The sequence below is a fragment of the Drosophila takahashii genome, chromosome 2L (assembly GCF_030179915.1).
Source record: "Drosophila takahashii strain IR98-3 E-12201 chromosome 2L, DtakHiC1v2, whole genome shotgun sequence".
In the NCBI taxonomy this organism is placed as follows: domain Eukaryota; kingdom Metazoa; phylum Arthropoda; class Insecta; order Diptera; family Drosophilidae; genus Drosophila; species Drosophila takahashii.
In genome coordinates, this window is record NC_091678.1 from 3,410,848 (window position 1) to 3,428,697 (window position 17,850).

Consider the following 17,850-nt stretch of genomic DNA (forward strand, 5'->3'; position numbering starts at 1 on the left):
CAGTCGCCTGTTGAGGATTTGCCTGGTTATGTGAATGGTTGAAGGTTGGGATGGGTCCACCCCCTTTTGTATTGGAATGGCAATGGCCCGTCTAACCCACTTTCTTTTTTTCCCTGCCTCTCTTTCTGTTAAGTGTGGCTTCCTGGAATTTTCGGGGCTCGTCTAGCAGGCATTTTTTCTTGATTTGATTCACAACGGGTGGTAAATGGGGAACACGCCGTTTAGGCACGTGTAGTAGGTGATGTGCGTCGGATTTAAATGGGAGTTGATTCGGGTTTCATCCCCGAGTGGCGGCAATTGCAGCACATTGCATTGACTGCGCCCTTGATGGTCACATGCCTGCATTTATTTTTGGAGCCCGGTGATGTGTGCCATTTGCGGTTGTATAATGCCGCTGACCGACAATTAATAATTAAGAGGATTAATCTATTTTTAAACAGAAACCTTAACCTCTTTGGCTTGAGGTGTTCTATTTATTGACTTAGACAAAAGACAATTGACCTTTTATTATTTTTAGATAATTGTTTTAAATATTGGTAAGTATGTAACTATGTATTAAGGTGAACTTATTTTTGTTTACAAATAGAGCACACGGTTAAATTATTTTAAAATATTTTGCACATAATGGAGCAATTATGATGAAATAAAAAAAAAGTTTTACTAATTATAAACTATATTATTTTTAGTACAACTTTTTTTTTTATTTCATCATAACAATATTTTAGAGTAATTAAAAAAATTATTTAAATTTTTAAAAGTTGGCTTTTCATTTATAAAACATTGGATTATGTAATGATTAATTCTAATGAATAATAATTATAATTGTTATTAACATTATTAATAACATAATAAAATATTTAATAATTATTTTTTTTTACAGTTTGTGGGTAAACTTGAAAGAGGTAAATCAATGATTGCCATCGACAATGAGCAGAGGTAGGCTCGAGCATCACATCTTGAACAATCAGAACTTTAAAGAGTAAAATCGGTTATGGACTGGTTACTAGCAACTCCGCAGTTGTACAGCGCTTTCTCCTCTTTGGGTTGTCTAGAAGGAGACACCTATGTGGTCAACCCAAATGCATTGGGTAAGTTAATTAAATTGAAATGGTTATATTATTTAACCACCTATTTGAAATATCAAAGATGTTCAAAAAACAAAAATAATTTAGAAAATTATATTTATTATTAAATTAAAACACAACAAAATGCAATAAACAAATTTAAAGTATAACCGTTTACTAGATAAATAAATCAATATTAACTGTGAACTATTTTTATTTAAATTATTTCTTTATGTCTTGGATATTAAATTAAATATATTTCGAATTTTTTTAGCCATTCTAGAGGAGATTAACAACAAACTAACCTATGAGGACCAAACGCTTCGCACCTTCCGCCGGGCCATTGGATTTGGCCAGAATGTGAGGTCCGATTTGATACCGCTCCTGGAAAATGCCAAGGACGATGCGGTCCTGGAGTCGGTGATCCGGATCCTGGTCAACCTGACGGTGCCGGTGGAGTGCCTGTTCTCCGTGGACGTGATGTACCGCACGGATGTGGGTCGCCACACCATCTTCGAGCTGAACAAGCTGCTCTACACCAGCAAGGAGGCCTTCACCGAGGCGAGGAGCACCAAGAGCGTGGTGGAGTACATGAAGCACATCCTGGAATCGGATCCCAAGCTCTCACCGCACAAATGCGATCAGATCAATAATTGTTTGCTGCTGCTGAGGAACATCCTTCACATTCCGGAGACCCATGCCCATTGCGTTATGCCCATGATGCAGTCGATGCCCCATGGAATCTCTATGCAGAATACTATTCTATGGAACCTGTTCATCCAGAGTATCGATAAATTACTCCTCTATCTGATGACCTGTCCGCAGAGAGCCTTTTGGGGAGTGACCATGGTGCAGCTGATCGCTCTGATCTACAAGGATCAGCATGTGAGCACGCTGCAGAAGTTGCTCAATCTCTGGTTCGAAGCCTCTCTGTCGGAGAGTTCTGAGGATAACGAGAGTAATACCTCGCCCCCGAAGCAGGGCAGTGGCGATTCCAGCCCCATGCTGACCTCGGATCCCACCTCGGATTCCTCGGACAACGGGAGCAATGGAAGGGGCAATGGAATGCTGCGGGAGGGAACGGCGGCCACCTTGCAGGAGGTGAGTCGCAAGGGCCAGGAGTACCAGAATGCCATGGCCAGGGTGCCGGCCGATAAAGCAGATGGCTTCGAGGAGGCCAGCGATATGACTGGGAGTGAACAGCCCGGATCCCCGGAGCAATCGCAGCCCACCGGGGAGTCCATGGACGATGGGGAGTACGAGGAGCAGCAGCGAATCCAAATCCAGCGGGACGAAGAGGGCGATGAGAATGAAGATGAGGTGGGTTATTTGACTTGATATCTTAGCTAGATTAAATATTTTAAATTCTCAAATTAAATTTAAACTTTGTAATTATTTTGATATTTTTTATAGATTATCTCCTCTGACCACCATTTATTATTATTGAATTAGTTATTGAAAATAACATTGGTCATTTTCGATATTTTCGATATTTTGACAAAGTTTATTCGATGAGAAAAAACACAAATAGACATTGATAAATAACAAACTGTCAAAATTTTCAAATATAGCAATTAGAGCTTGAAAAAATATCAACAGTTAATTATTGATATATATTTTATCAAGCTCTTATATTCTTATAACAGTATTTTCAATAACACCAAAACTTATTAATGAAATTTTTTTTTAATTTTAAAAGTTTTTTATTTAAATTTATTTATTTAAATCTTGTTTAAATGTGGTTATTGAAATCTTATTTAATTTCATTTATTTAAATCTTACTTAAATTTATTTATTTTAATCCTTTTTAAATTTCCTAATTATTTTTCTCAGGACGAAGTGGAGGAAGGGGAATACCTGCGACTGGGCGAGTCCTCGGAGCCCCTAAACTTAACCCAACAACCAGCTGACAAGGTCAACAACACTACCACCCCATCGGCCAGTCCTGCCAGTCCTGGCTGCCTGGGAAACGAGCCCTTCAAGCCGCCACCGCCGCTGCCCGTCCGGGCCTGCACCTCGGCCCAAGCTCAAATGCACCAGTTCAACGAATCGTCTTACAAGTCCCACGTGTCGGCCGTTAAGCTTGGCCAGAAGTCTCCCCACGCGGGCCAACTTCAGCTGACCAAGGGAAAGTGTTGCCCGCAGAAGAGGGAGTGCCCCTCGTCGCAATCGGAGCTATCGGATTGCGGTTATGGAACGCAGGTGGAGAACCAGGAGTCCATTTCCACCTCCAGCAACGATGACGACGGGCCGCAGGGCAAGCCGCAGCACCAGAAGCCTCCGTGTAACACGAAACCAAGGAATAAACCTCGCACCATTATGTCACTTATGGATAAGAAAGAGCTGAGACGCAAAAAGTTGGTCAAGCGCAGCAAGAGTAGTCTGTAAGTTCTAGGAAAAAACCATATAATTTATTATATATCTATAATCTTAAATTCTATAAAACAGCATCAATATGAAGGGCCTGGTTCAGCACACACCCACTGACGATGATATTTCCAATCTGTTAAAGGAATTCACCGTGGATTTTCTCCTCAAGGGCTATAGCTATCTGGTGGAGGAGCTCCACATGCAACTGCTTTCCAATGCGGTAGGTGAATTTTACTAAAGAAAATTTTATAAATTTCCTAATTTGGGTTTTACAACATTTTTTTAATGGCCAAAATATAATGAAATGAGACAGAACAAGGTGAAATTGATCAAAAAAAACTTTTAAAACTTAATTTTTAAAACGTGAAATCATAAAAATCATTTTAATTTAATGGTTTGCTATTATTATTTTTTTTTTTCATACTCAGAACAATTTATAGATGACTGCTTAAAAAATCCTTAAATCTATAAAATTAAAAGTAGATAAGAAGAAATATAAATGAGACATTACAACAATTTTTAAATCCTTAAAGTTAAAAGTAGATAAATCAAATTTCCCGGCAAAGTATTTTGTTCTAAAAATTATATTTTATTTTCCTCATATTATTTTAGTAAAGACAATTTTTCTAATTTTATTTATTTTTTATTTAGAAGGTGCCCATAGATACGTCTCACTTTTTCTGGCTGGTCACCTACTTCCTGAAGTTCGCCGCCCAATTGGAGTTGGACATGGAGCACATCGACACCATACTCACCTACGATGTGCTGAGCTACTTGACCTACGAGGGAGTGTCCCTCTGTGAGCAACTGGAACTCAACGCTAGACAGGAGGGCAGCGATCTGAAGCCTTATTTGAGGCGGATGCACTTGGTGGTGACGGCCATCCGGGAGTTCCTGCAGGCCATCGATACGTACAATAAAGTTACCCATCTAAATGAGGACGACCGGGAGCACTTGAGGCAACTCCAGCTGCAGATCAGCGAAATGTCCGATCTGCGATGTCTCTTTGTGCTGCTGCTAAGGCGCTTCAATCCCAGCATCCATTCCAAACAGTATCTCCAGGATTTAGTGGTGACCAATCACATACTTCTGCTGATTTTGGACAATGCGGCCAAAGTTGAAGGAGGTCAATCAATTCGCCTTTCAGAACACATTACACAGTGAGATTTAACTTTAAAAGATAATTTTTAAAAATGTAATCACAATATTTAATTTAAAGGTTTGCCACTTTGGAGGTAATGCACTATTACGGCATCCTCTTGGAGGACTTTAACAACAATGGAGAGTTCGTCAACGACTGCATCTTCACCATGATGCATCACATAGGGGGTGATCTGGGTCAGATTGGTGTGCTATTCCAACCGATTATCCTAAAGACCTATTCCAGAATTTGGGAGGCAGACTATGAGCTGTGTGATGTAAGTTATATTTATTGGAAAATAATTTTCTTTATATCATAATTTATTTGGTTTTTTTGCAGGACTGGTCCGATCTCATCGAGTATGTCATTCACAAATTCATGAACACCCCTCCAAAGTCACCTCTGACCATTCCCACCACTTCTTTGACTGAAATGACCAAAGAACACAATCAGGAACATACCGTTTGGTAAGGATTTCAGACGTTTTCATATAAGCAATACTACACATAGGGTGTTTCCAAATACTTTGTTGAACTTAAAAGTTCATTGATTTAAGATACGAATAACACAAATAATAAACATCATTTTGAACATTTATGGACCATATAGGATCGGCGTTTAGTGTTTTCTTTTAGAAATATTTAGTCGCACTAATTTAATCTTCATCTCTGGATGTCCTTCAAGTGATTTTTCCAATATTACTCATTCATTTTTAGGGGACCAAGTATTTATGTAATTCTTTATTTGATCTAATAAGCCTACTAACAAAACTTTCCTTAAGAAAGAGCTTACTAACAAAATGTAGAAATTGAAAAGCCCAAGGTCCTTTCCAACATTTGGATAAAACTAACACTACACTTGCAGTTAAATTTTAATAACATTTTAATTAATTGCTTTAGTCAGTAGAACATATAATTTAAGTTGAATAAAATTAACTATTATTTATTTTCTATTAGCTCTTGGTCGCAGGAGGAAATGGATACCCTTTACTGGTATTATGTGCAGAGCAAGAAGAACAACGATATTGTGGGAAAAATAGTCAAGCTCTTTAGCAACAATGGCAACAAGCTGAAAACTCGAATTTCCATAATCCAACAACTTTTGCAACAGGTGAGGATATACGAAAATCATCCGCAAATGGTATTTTTTTAATTATTTGACTACTTTTTGTAGGACATTATTACCTTGTTGGAGTACGATGACTTGATGAAGTTCGAGGATGCTGAATACCAGAGAACTTTGCTAACCACGCCCACTTCTGCGACCACAGAGTCGGGAATTGAGATTAAGGAGTGCGCCTATGGCAAACCTTCTGATGATGTGCAGGTGAGATTACTTAAAATTATTCTTAGGGATTAAAAAAAAGGTTTCTTAAAATTGCAAATAATATTGGAAATTATTTTGGATTTCTAAATTAATTAAATTAAATTAATTAAATTTTCATGCAAATAAAAAATAGGTCTCCGAATATTTTCCAAAGTCTAAATATATATCTATTTTTCTAGATCCTCCTTGACCTGATCATCAAGGAGCACAAGTCGCAGCACCTGGTGTGGCTGCAGAAGATCCTAATCGAGAGCTGCTTCGTCAAGCTGACCCTGCGGAGTGGCCTCAAAGTGCCAGAGGGCAATCATATCATGGAACCGGTGGCCTATCATTGCATTTGCAAACAGAAATCCATACCGGTGGTGCAGTGGAACAACGAACAGTCCACGACGATGCTCTACCAACCCTTTGTATTGCTGCTCCATAAACTTGGCATCCAGCTGCCGGCAGATGCGGGCTCGATCTTCGCCAGAATTCCGGACTACTGGACACCGGAGACGATGTACGGACTGGCCAAGAAGCTGGGACCCCTGGACAAACGTGAGTTGAAGTCATCCCACACAAAAAAATATCACCTGTCATGTTGCAAAAGGTGTTGTGTATACCGTTATCAACAATTTTTACTCTCTCTCTGTGCGTGAAATTTTGATCATGGGAATCTCGCCCGAATCCGCATCCATATCCGTACTTCCGTCCCATTCCGTGCCCATTCTCATTGTGTGTCCGTCGGTGTATCTCGATATGCTGTGTGCCTCTCTCCTTCTCCTCCTTCTGGGCTCTTATAGTCAACCTCAAGTTCGATGCCAGTGAGCTGGAGGATGCGACGGCGGCGAGTCCCCTGCGATATCACCACACTGGTCCGAGGAACTCCCTGAGCTCGGTGAGCAGTCTGGACGTGGATCTCGGCGAGCCGGAGGAGCTGGCTCTTATACCCGAGGTGGATGCGGATGTGGAGAAGGCCCATGCCATGGAATCGACGCCCCCGCCCAGCGAGATCTTCGCGGTGCCCAAGACCAAGCACTGCAACTCGATTATCAGGTGTGTAACAAATGAGAAAACAAATGTTTAGTTCTAAGAAAATATTATGTCGTGAAGCTAAGGAAAAACATTCTTGGAATTTACTATATCTCGAATTCTTGAAATCAAGACAAAATGTTCTCTTCATGCTAAATCAAGAGAATTTTTATCCCTTTTTCAAGATTGCTTCCTCTTGAAAATCATATTGACAGTACTTTTGTCTTGATTTCTTATCATTTCGACTTGATTTATATCCTACATAAATTAAAATAATCCAAATTTATTTTAAAAGGGATAAATAATATTGCATTACCTTTAAATAGATTTTTAAATTAATGGAAACTTTTAATTTTAATGAGGGTATAGACTCATAAAAGAATTTCGTGTTCAAAAATTTTAAAATTCAAATAAAATGTAAATTAATAATTAAAAGCATCGTCATACAAAGTCAAGACTACTTCTATCCAATTTTCAAAGTTGTTTTATCTTAAAAATCATACTGAGAGCACTCCTGTCTGTATTTCAAATTATTTTATCTTGATTTATATCCTAAATAAATAAAAGTAATCCTTTAAATTAAATTATAAAGTTTTTTGAGTGACAAAGGAAGATTTCCCAACCAAATAATTTATATAAAATATTTGCAAGGTAGCAATACCATATAGGATACTTTTCCAATGCGAACGCTTTACTAACCCATCATTTGTTAATTTTCCTCCTTTTATTTGACAGATATACGCCTGATCCCACGCCTCCGGTTCCCAACTGGCTGCAATTGGTCATGCGCAGCAAATGCAATCAGCGCTCAAGTCCGGCTGGTGATCCCAGCGATTGGTAAGTGCACTTTGTCCACAAACATCCACATATTCACATCCACATATCCATATCTTAAGCCAAGTCGCGCGACCTAGCCCAACCTAAGCGAAGACAATGCCGAAAATCTTCAGATTTATGGCACACCGCAGCCGTTAAGGCTCTCCAAAAAAATACTAAACATATTGTTAACACGACGCGCGGCTCTCTCTCTCTTTCGGCCAACTGAAATCAGCCAGCTCCAAAACGCTGGGCCGCGATTTATGAACTTTGGGGCCACCGGTACATTTACTTTCCTGTGTTGACAGTCGTTGTCGCCAGTTGCGCACTAAATGTCAGCTCCGTTTTGGCCATTGTGTCTGTCGGCCAGTCGGCCAGTCTCCCAGCCTTCCACTTAGAACTGACTGCACTGGCAACTATTATATTAAATTAGAAAAACAATTAATGGGGTTGATTCTCATATAATTTATGAGGATAGTAATAAGTTAAAAATGAACTACAAAGTTCTCTGTATAACTTTTTTGACTCTGATGGGCCTTTCCTTAGCGAGGCGGTTTCCTTGCCCAAGTTGTCATGCCTGGGACGATAAATTAGGACGGTGTACGCATCATGGTAAAAAATGTCTAATTGATTTTTCTTTGCTTAAGTAAGCTTTTAAAATCAACTGGTTATTGTTTGGCAATTTGATTGAATTGATTTGAAAAATATTTAGTAAGAGAAACGCGTTGGGGCATGAAATTTCCCTTCAGAAAATAAATATTTCAAAAAATCTCGCGAGCGACCAATGTCCAATAAAGTGTCCCGAATAGAATAAGACGACTTTCAGAAAATTTACATTGACGGAAATTGGTTAGTAATTTCTTCAATACATACTATTGTTGCCCTTGTACTATTTGAGCCCCCTTCTCCCCTACTGTAAAAACGAAAATAGTATTATAATCTAACGGCTAATTATAAAACTGTAAGATTGATTTTTTCTTTTGATGTGCATAAATGGATAATATTTGACATTTGCGTTGACTAATTTAAAACTTTTACTTTAATTAACCATATAAAATCAATTAGTTTTTGTTGTCCATAGCTTTACTATATATTAAGCTGCGTTAACAAGTACGATAGTCTTCGACTTCTACTTTAAAAATGAACTTTAAAGTTCTCTGTATAACTTTTTTTACTCTGATGGGCCTTTCCTTAGCGAATATACCTCAATGCCCAGATTGCTATGTTTGGAACAAAAAATTAGGACGGTGTATACGTAAGGACATGTGTCTATATTGACATTTGCATTAAACAATTGATTTTTCTTTGCTTAAGGAAGCTTTTAAAATCAATTGGTTATTGTTGTCAATAGCTGTTTGTAATACTTTATTTATGAAAATTGAAAATAAAGTAAATTAATAAATGGTTTATTTCAATAATGGAATGGTATAAAAAGTATCTGCAGAATAAGTTTGTTACTTTACTCCTAATTTTGTTCAGTGCACTTAAGGCCACCGCTTGACTATCTATCTAGATGCATATAGAGCGTGTATCTCATCCGCTTTGGCCATGTGTCTCCGTACTACTCGTACTTTTTGGCCAGACTGCGACTGCGTCTACGGAGCCCGTCTCACCCCCATTTCCACCCCAGAAGGAATGTTTGATGTTTTGCTAAATACCACGAAGATCAAAGACCAAAAAAATATTTAGTAAGAGAAACGCGATGGGGCATGAAATTTCCCTTCAGAAAATAAATATTTCAAAAAATCTCGCGAGCGACCAATGTCCAATTAAGTGTCCCGAATAGAATGAGACGATTTTCAGAAAATTGACATTGACGAAAACTGGTTCGTAATTTCTTCATCACATATTATTTTTGCCCTTGTACTATTTGAGCCCCCTTCTCCCCTACTGTAAAAACGAAAATAGTATTATAATGTAACGGCTAATTATAAAACTGTAAGATTGATTTCCTCTTTTGATGTGCATAAATGGATAATATTTGACATTTGCGTTAAATAATTTAATACTTTTACTTTAATTAACCTTATAAAATCAATTAGTTTTTGTTGTCCATAACTTTACTATATATTAAGCTGCGTTGACTTCAACTTTAAAAATGAACTTCAAACTTCTCTGTATAACTTTTTTCACTCTGATGGGCCTTTCCTTAGCGAGGCGATTTCCTTGCCCAAGTTGTCATGTCTGGGACGATAAATTAGGACAGTGTACGCTTGCTGAAGATTGTTTTAATTGACATTTGTAACAAATGGTTACTTTCAATAAATAAATAAATATTATATGAAATAATAATACTCTCTGCAAGGGTATATAAAGGATCGAAGAGAAAATGTTTGTTAGACATTTAAAAACTATATTACCCCTGATTTTGTTCAGTGCTTGACTATCTATCTAGATGCATATAGAGCGTGTATCTCATCCGCTTTGGCCATGTGTGTCCGTATTACTCGTACTTTTTGGCCAGACTGCGACTGCGACTACGGAGCCCGTCTCAAGACCCCACACGATCAGATTCCGATTCATATGCAGCTCACCCGCTGGCGGAGTTGCTCCTGCGACTTGGCGATTCCGATTGCGACGGCTGCTGCTCATGTTGAACAGCATTTTGCATTTGGGTTTATGACTTTTTGTATGGCATTTTGTTGTTACACCAAAGCGCTTAGATTCGCGATAAATAGTCGGACTTGCCGCGATTATAGGATAACGCAAAGTATATTGGGTTTGTTTGGATTGGATCCAAAAAGGGTGGGGCTGCTGCGTTTAATTTGGGCATTCAAACTAGTTTCTTTGATTGATATCTGGCAATTAAAGGCCTTAATATCTAATTGGACTGTGAGAACATAAAACAGTTTAATTGTGATTGCAAGTATTGAATAATTCAAAATACCGAGTCTGGCTTTGACTTACTTTGATGATTTAATGCAGCCATATACTTTGGTTTTTATTCAACTGTGTTATTTTTTGGGATATTAAATTTCCCACGTCCAATCAAGATAACATTTACATAATATCATTAGTTAAAAGATTTATTGGTTTGTTTGTATTTTGCCTTGTTTGTTTCAATTTCGCATTTGTATTTTTATTTAGAAGATTGCATTTTTTGTAAAAAAAAAAATTATATATAAATGAGAACTTTTATTTATTGTTAAAAAATGTTAAAGTTAAAATATAATTATATTTCAATTAAATGATAGACAGTTTTAATAAATAAAAATGCAATAATACATATTTATTGTTTATTCAAAATTTCTCAAATATTTCTTATATATAAAAGAATAATATTTTTTAAATATTTCAAACTATTTAGAAATTTTTAGTTAAATTAAATTAGTTAATTAAATTCAAGACTTTCCAACAAAGGTTATACTTTAAAAGGATTATAACAAATGATTTTATGAGGTATTGATAAAACTTAAATTCCTACCTTCCACTCCCTCACTTGGAACCCAAAATACGTGTCGTTTTTTCTTAAGAATCATTTACACCTTCGACAAGTTGGCCATGTCCGCCACAAGCGAACACACGGCTATCCAGCAATCAATGCTACCCATGAGATACATGGGCCTGACCTCTGTCAGCGAACCCAGCAGCAGCAGCAGCAAAAACCCAGCAGCAACATGAGCAACAGCAGCAGCAACACTAGCAACAGCAGCAACATCAAGAGCAACACGAAATGAAGTCATCGCGATTAGCACGCGCAGCTGAGACAGAGCCTATGAATGTTGTACGGCAGTTGTATCTGTATCTGATGGATACCCGCTAGCTGGAGGACAGTGGCTACAATAACACTCGCACCCTGGCTGCATAAATTGTCTTTGCTTTGTCGCATAAACAATCCAGATAATCTCGCTGCCGCAGCTGCTCGGAGTCAATCAATTCATTAGGCTTATAGGGCGAAATCAAAGCGTTTACACCGAATTAACTTTAATAAGCCGCCTGAATAATTGCCCATTGTTTTGGGGGGTAATTAGAAATCGGAGCTGATCGGAGCAGAAACCGCCATTAATCACATCGAGTGATGTTGACATTTAGCCGGGCTTACAATCGTTTGACAACTGTTGCTGCATCCTTAGAAGAAACTGTCGTACTGTCGTCGACCCCCTGAGAATTTCCAGCAAACTGAACCAGTTTTTCGGAATGAAATTTGCATATTTTTTTAGCCTGTCCCATCTGCGATCTGCGTTTTGCTCTTCGAAGTTCGAAGGCATATGAAATATTCTTGCTGATATTTTATTTATTGTTTGCTGCACAAACGTTGTATCTGCGGTTCCTCTGCCTTTGTCAAACGAGTTTTTGTGCTTACAGTTTGTTACGGTTTTTTGTTTTTTTCCCTTGTTTTTGCGTGGAAAGTAAAAGTCAAATGTTACGCGATCTTTGGCCCCCCGGGGGATCCCCAAGCTAAAAAGGCAGTGCGTGCGTCCCAAAGTGCAACCAAACAAGTTCTTTTGTTAGTTTGGATAGTATATAAAAAGCTATCTCGGTTGCTGACTCAATAGTTGGGTTAGATCATTAAGGATGAAGTCATCTAGTTTTTTAAGAAGCAAACTTGATATATATTTACTTATAAAGGCAACCAATGATAAATAATAAATACTTAAAACATTTTATAATTTTTTATAGGAATTAAATTTGGACAATTTTGAATTTGTGTTTTAAATTTTATTGGTTTTTTTAAGGAATGAAATATGATTTTATTTATTTATAGAAATTCATTTTTCTTTTAAATTCCAAAATAAGTTTAAAAATTTACAAAGTAAAAAGGTTTATCACAGATACTTATAATTATTACATAACTCTCTAAAAGCTTAGGCAAATTAACACAAGATGTGGGCACGCTCCTCGGCCGCCTTTTTTATATATTTTTTTACGTGTTTCCCTGGGGGCGTGGGCGTTGACAAAAGGCAATTTTCCAAAGTAATTTACTTTGACGCCTGGCGAAAATTGAATTTGACATTTTTCTCATTTTTTGCTATTTCTTGTTATTTGCCGAGAGTTGCAGCTATGTGCGAGTATAAATGCATTAGCCAGCCCACAAGGAAGCCAAAGTCAACAGCTCAGGCTAGAGTTGCACTTTTCAAGTGGCCCGTGGGCTGTTTTCGACTCTGCAATCTGTCAGGCGCAGCAGCAACACCAAGTGAAACAGCAGCAACATCGGGCAGAAGACTACTAACCACCAACCATATTTTTATTTGGTTTCGGTTTTCCCAGCTTCAATGGGCGACCTTCTTTGGCTTTGACTTCGTTTTGGGTTTGGCTTTAGTTTTCGATTTTTTTACATTTGGTTAACATTTTACATTATTGCCAATTCTTATGCTTGCTGTTGCTGCAAAGTAATAAGTGCAACATGGACACCAATTGCTCTCTGGCGGACTGCTGCTGCCACCACATCAATCAGGCCCATAAATCATTTTAATTATTAAATAAACAAGCAAAAATAAAATGAAAATAAAACTGCAGCAGCCATGCAGTCTTGTTGAGTCATTCAATTCACTAACTGCTACTATGGCCATAAAGTGTGAGAATATATGGGCTCGAGTGGCAAAGGGTTAATTGGGCAACGATCTGTTAAGTTTCTTTGAAAGGGAAGGGATATGTGAAGAATGGTAGAGGATTTATGAAAAAAAAAAAAAAAAAGGCACACACAAAAAAAATTAAGATCAATTTTACATTACCGTGGTAAATTTACCAGCCAATGATGTAGATTTGACATTAAAAAAACACAGATTTTCCTTAATTTTCTTTTATTGATACTGAATTTAATCAAGATAAATTGTTTTCGTATTTTCCCGTTAAAAAATGTAATAAAAAAGTTTGTACTTTTTCGAAAATTTATAGTTTAGATCTTAGCAAATTTGAAATTTTCAAATATTTACTAACCTTATTTTTTTATATTTTCTTACAGCATTGGTTCCTCGTCGACAATCGTGGACGATGAGGGATTGGGGAAGTCCATCAGTGCGGTCACCTCGCAGGCGGCGAGCACCTCGATGAGCTCGGTGAATCCCAAGAACACCTTGAGCTTCAACATGCAGAACACCTTCATGGGCAGTCACAATGAGAACAGCAGCAGTTCCGGATGCGGGGGCACCGTGTCCTCGCTGTCCATGGTGGCTCTAATGAGCACGGGAACGGCAGTAGGTGGCTCCTCCGGTCTGGACATGGAGGTGGATGTTGAGGCCTCCATGAAGTCCTCTTTCGAGCGACTGGAGGTCAACAGCTCGCACTTCTCGCGGGCCAACAACTTGGACCAGGAGTACAGTGCCATGGTGGCCTCTGTTTACGAGAAGGAGAAGGAATTAAAGTGAGTGCGATAGAAACTGGAAATCCAGTTCGAAAGGACGCCCATTTAGAAAGTCGCACTTTGGGTATTTTTATTATTTTGTGCTGTCTTTTGTGTACCAAGAAATATTTTAAAATATGTTATTTTAATTATGGATTCTAGCTTTTCCTTCAGAAGAAATTGTTTGACAGATTTCTTCAATGCAATATTTTCTTATTCGCCTTTCCAAATCTTCCCATAAAATGTTCTCAACATTTAATGAAGCCTCCTCCTTAAGAAGTATTTAGAAAATATTGTTTGAACAGATTTCTTAAATAGAGATTTCCCTTCTTATGTATAGAAAACTTCGAGATATGTACGAATGCTGTGCATTAGGCATATCTCCCCCTTACCATGTACTTATTATAAACAGAAATACTGGCTTGACAAATTTCTTCAATCAAATTCGCCCAAGCTTTGAAAAAGCCTAAATTAAGATGAATAATTGTTATACATTAAGGATGGTGAAATGTACCACCATCTCAACTACTTTATTAATTTATTTTGTGACCCCCGAACTCCTTTAAAATAACATTTTATTGGCTAACTAATCGATGGAGGACTTTTCGCCTGATGGCAACTGATGTACGTAAAAAAAAAGAAAATTGAAATTGAGACCGATGGAGGCGAGGCTCAAGTCAAAGCCAATCCAAGATTTCGACCTGGCTAATTGACAATTAGACAGATTGCGCAAATGGCAGGCCGTCATGCTGTCAATATGTCCGCCAAAGGGGGGATAGTTGGAGAATACCGGGCATTGCCGAACAGTGTCTCACATAAATTTATGGCAAGCAATTATTCAGTCTTAGCCATTTGCGGCTGCCGAACATTTTGATCCCACTTTTTTTGTGCGATTTCAATGGCTATTTTTGGCCGCCAAAAATCAATGGAAATCGTTCTTGGCCTTTTTTTTTGGGCGGGTAACTTCTTAAGTGTGTTTTGCTCATGTCTCGACTTTTGGCTCATGATCATTGCAGCAGCGATAATGTCTCTTTGGCCTCGGACCTAACCAGAATGTATGTGAGCGATGAGGACGATCGACTTGAGCGAACCGAGTTCCGTGTGCCCCACTATCATTGAGGATCCAATGTCCCAGATATCCAGAATATCCCGATTACCCCGAGTTTTGAGTGAGGCCCGCCAGCTGCTGGAATGAATTGTACCTTAACACCTTTGATATCACACAGCACAAGGATTGTACATTAATATTATATGACCTCTAAATGCAAAAGTATACCTGATTAATTAGAGTTAACGAAAAGTCTAAGCAGAAAGCGAAGTGCATTATTCGGTTACAAGATGTGAGGCTCTTTAGATTCTATCCCTATCTTATCCTTAAGTTAACCTTAGTTTCCAATTGTATTCTGTATACTTACCACATACACAAACACACATGAAAATGGGCAGTTCCTGGTTGAAATAGTGCAAATATACACACACAGATAAATCTATTTACACGAGTTAAGCGAAAGAAGAGCGTCCGTATCCAAAATCCATCTGTACGTATATCCTTAGTCATAAGTTATGCTTAGCAATAATAAAGCTTTCTCTGTAGCCAAAATCCACAAATCTCTGTCTTTGACTGGGTGCAAATCCAAATGTGAATAATGTGCAGCAAATTGGCGGAGCCGCAAGATAAACGACCGGTGGGCAAGGCGAATTAAGGTCATCTGGTGGATTTCGGGGGCTGGGGGTCAGCGGATTGGCGAGGGGCCAATCTGGGGAGACTGCACGCACGGTAGCCGATAGAACTGGGAAAAAACAACTGCGGAAAATAAATACTAAAAAAAGAACACTCGAAAAAATATGGGAGCTAAAATAATAATTATAATAATTAATAAAATATATATTCTTCCATCTCAAAATTATAAAAGACTGAAATAAATTCTATTATAAATACTAATATTTCCAGTGCACTAAATAAAACTTAGGCGACTTGGTTCCAGTCACATATTCGGTCTGGGGTCCGGGCCCATACATAAATGGCAAAACATGGCTAAAACAATTACCAAAACGCGGCGGGCACAACAATCGGCCATCGGAGCATAAGCATACTACTCGTACAAGAAATAATAATAATAATTGTGGCCAATTGCTGCTTAGTTGGCTAGTTAATTGCAACACGGCCAAGACGACAGTCCACTCTCGATGGCCGCGAGTTCTTGACTCGACTTGGCCAAATCTCAGAATGGCGAGAGGCCTTTGGGTTAGTGATTCACTGTGGTTGGGAACCAGTTCGGAAATGGCTTAATATGGATACGTTTAGTTCCGTTTTGGCACGGTTTATTTCCTCATTTTCAATATTATTTATTAATTCTATGGTATTTGGCTAAGCATAATAATTTACTTGGATTCCCTTGTATTTATGCGAAAGGTATTCCGCACACTGTTATTATTATTTGATTCAATTTATGATTTATTTAGATCAGTTTTACTGGTTTATTATTATTTATTTCTAACTTCCTTGTTTTTAAATGTATCAATAAGCTTCTTGTTTATGTACCTACCACTTTCTTAAGAATTCAGTGGCATTTGATATTTTAGTTAAATATAAATTTATTTGCACAATTTCAGAAAATATGTTAATTTTAGTTTAATAAGTTTTTTTTATTTATTTAGAGCATTATTATAAGTTTTTTTTATTTCGTTTTTTGTTAAATGTTTTTAAAAGCTTTTTGTTTGTCTTGCTATTGTCCATATGTTTTCTTTAAATATAAAATAATAGCCAAAGAATAAAAACAATTCTTGATTTATTTAATTGTGAGTTGAGCATAAAATATTTTTTATTTTAAAAATTTAATTGCTAAAGCTCAAAACCAATTTTTAAAATTATTTGTAATATTCCTTCTTTTTTTTGTCTGATCCATCGCGTTCTGAAAATTAAATCTGCTGGCAGCACGGGCACCTATGACTCCGAAATTGCCCATTCGTGGAGTCGTCTGTGTTTTCCATTGTGGTGGGCTGGTGACGGGCTGGCTTGCTTTATGTCTTCGCCTGCAACTTGGCCAGCAACTCCTGGCCAAAATGCAGCCGGCAGTGCAATTACCAAGACAAGCAGCTAATTTTATTTGCTGTAAACGTGCGCCTCCGTCCTCAGATTTACCCTCGCTTTTTCAGTGTTTGTGGAGTTGATTTTCGCCTACAGTTCGGTGGGAATTATTCGATGACTTTTATTCGAGAACCCGCGGATTGCGTGTCTGAGGCACATTAGGCTCCTTTGACAGGTTGCCGCCGTCACTCGTCAATTGAGTTGTCAGCACCAGAAGTGAGAAAACCCACTAATCGGGGTGGTCTTTTAAATTGGCATTCAGATCAGATTAATCCAAAGTGCTAAATGGTCAAAGAGGCCGGGCCACATATGCAAATCGAGCCGGAAGCTAAGGCGTCTGCGATTTGAAAGTGAAGAGAAGCGCTTCTCTTCTCCCCACAAAAGAAGCGATTGTCAAAGGCTTCGACTTTTTTCAGCAGATTAAATAGCACAATGAGTTAGTCGATCGCGAAACTTGCTCGTTTGAAAGTTGAGTTCAAGTTCAGAAATGGCAATGGCAACAGCAACAGGTTGCTATAATTTATCTACCACAATAAGCTATTATCCCGCATACACGAATAGTTGTCATCGGGAATGAAAGTTTTTGTGCGGTTTTTACGAGGAGGTTTTTATACTCTAATCGTAGATTTTATTTCAGGAACTTGAATTCTTTATTGGTGATTTAATATTAAAATTAGTTGGGCATTTCCGAAATTGGATTTAACTTACTTAATGAAAAAATAAGCCATAAATTAGGTGGGCTGCAATCATA

At 38.0% G+C, this 17,850-nt stretch overlaps 1 protein-coding gene across 1 annotated transcript; it reads left to right on the top strand.

Annotated features, from left to right (window-relative positions):
* The first annotated feature begins 911 nt into the window (after positions 1 to 911).
* On the top strand, positions 912 to 15,619 carry tim (timeless). The gene is given in 15 exon segments (XM_017148587.3): positions 912 to 972; positions 975 to 1,088; positions 1,339 to 2,384; positions 2,898 to 3,448; positions 3,513 to 3,654; positions 4,086 to 4,594; positions 4,654 to 4,852; positions 4,915 to 5,042; positions 5,532 to 5,685; positions 5,749 to 5,901; positions 6,081 to 6,441; positions 6,687 to 6,939; positions 7,651 to 7,752; positions 13,634 to 14,032; positions 15,028 to 15,619. Coding segments are annotated over 15 exon segments (4,260 nt in total). The 5' UTR covers positions 912 to 926; the 3' UTR covers positions 15,131 to 15,619.
* Positions 15,620 to 17,850: the final 2,231 nt, after the last annotated feature.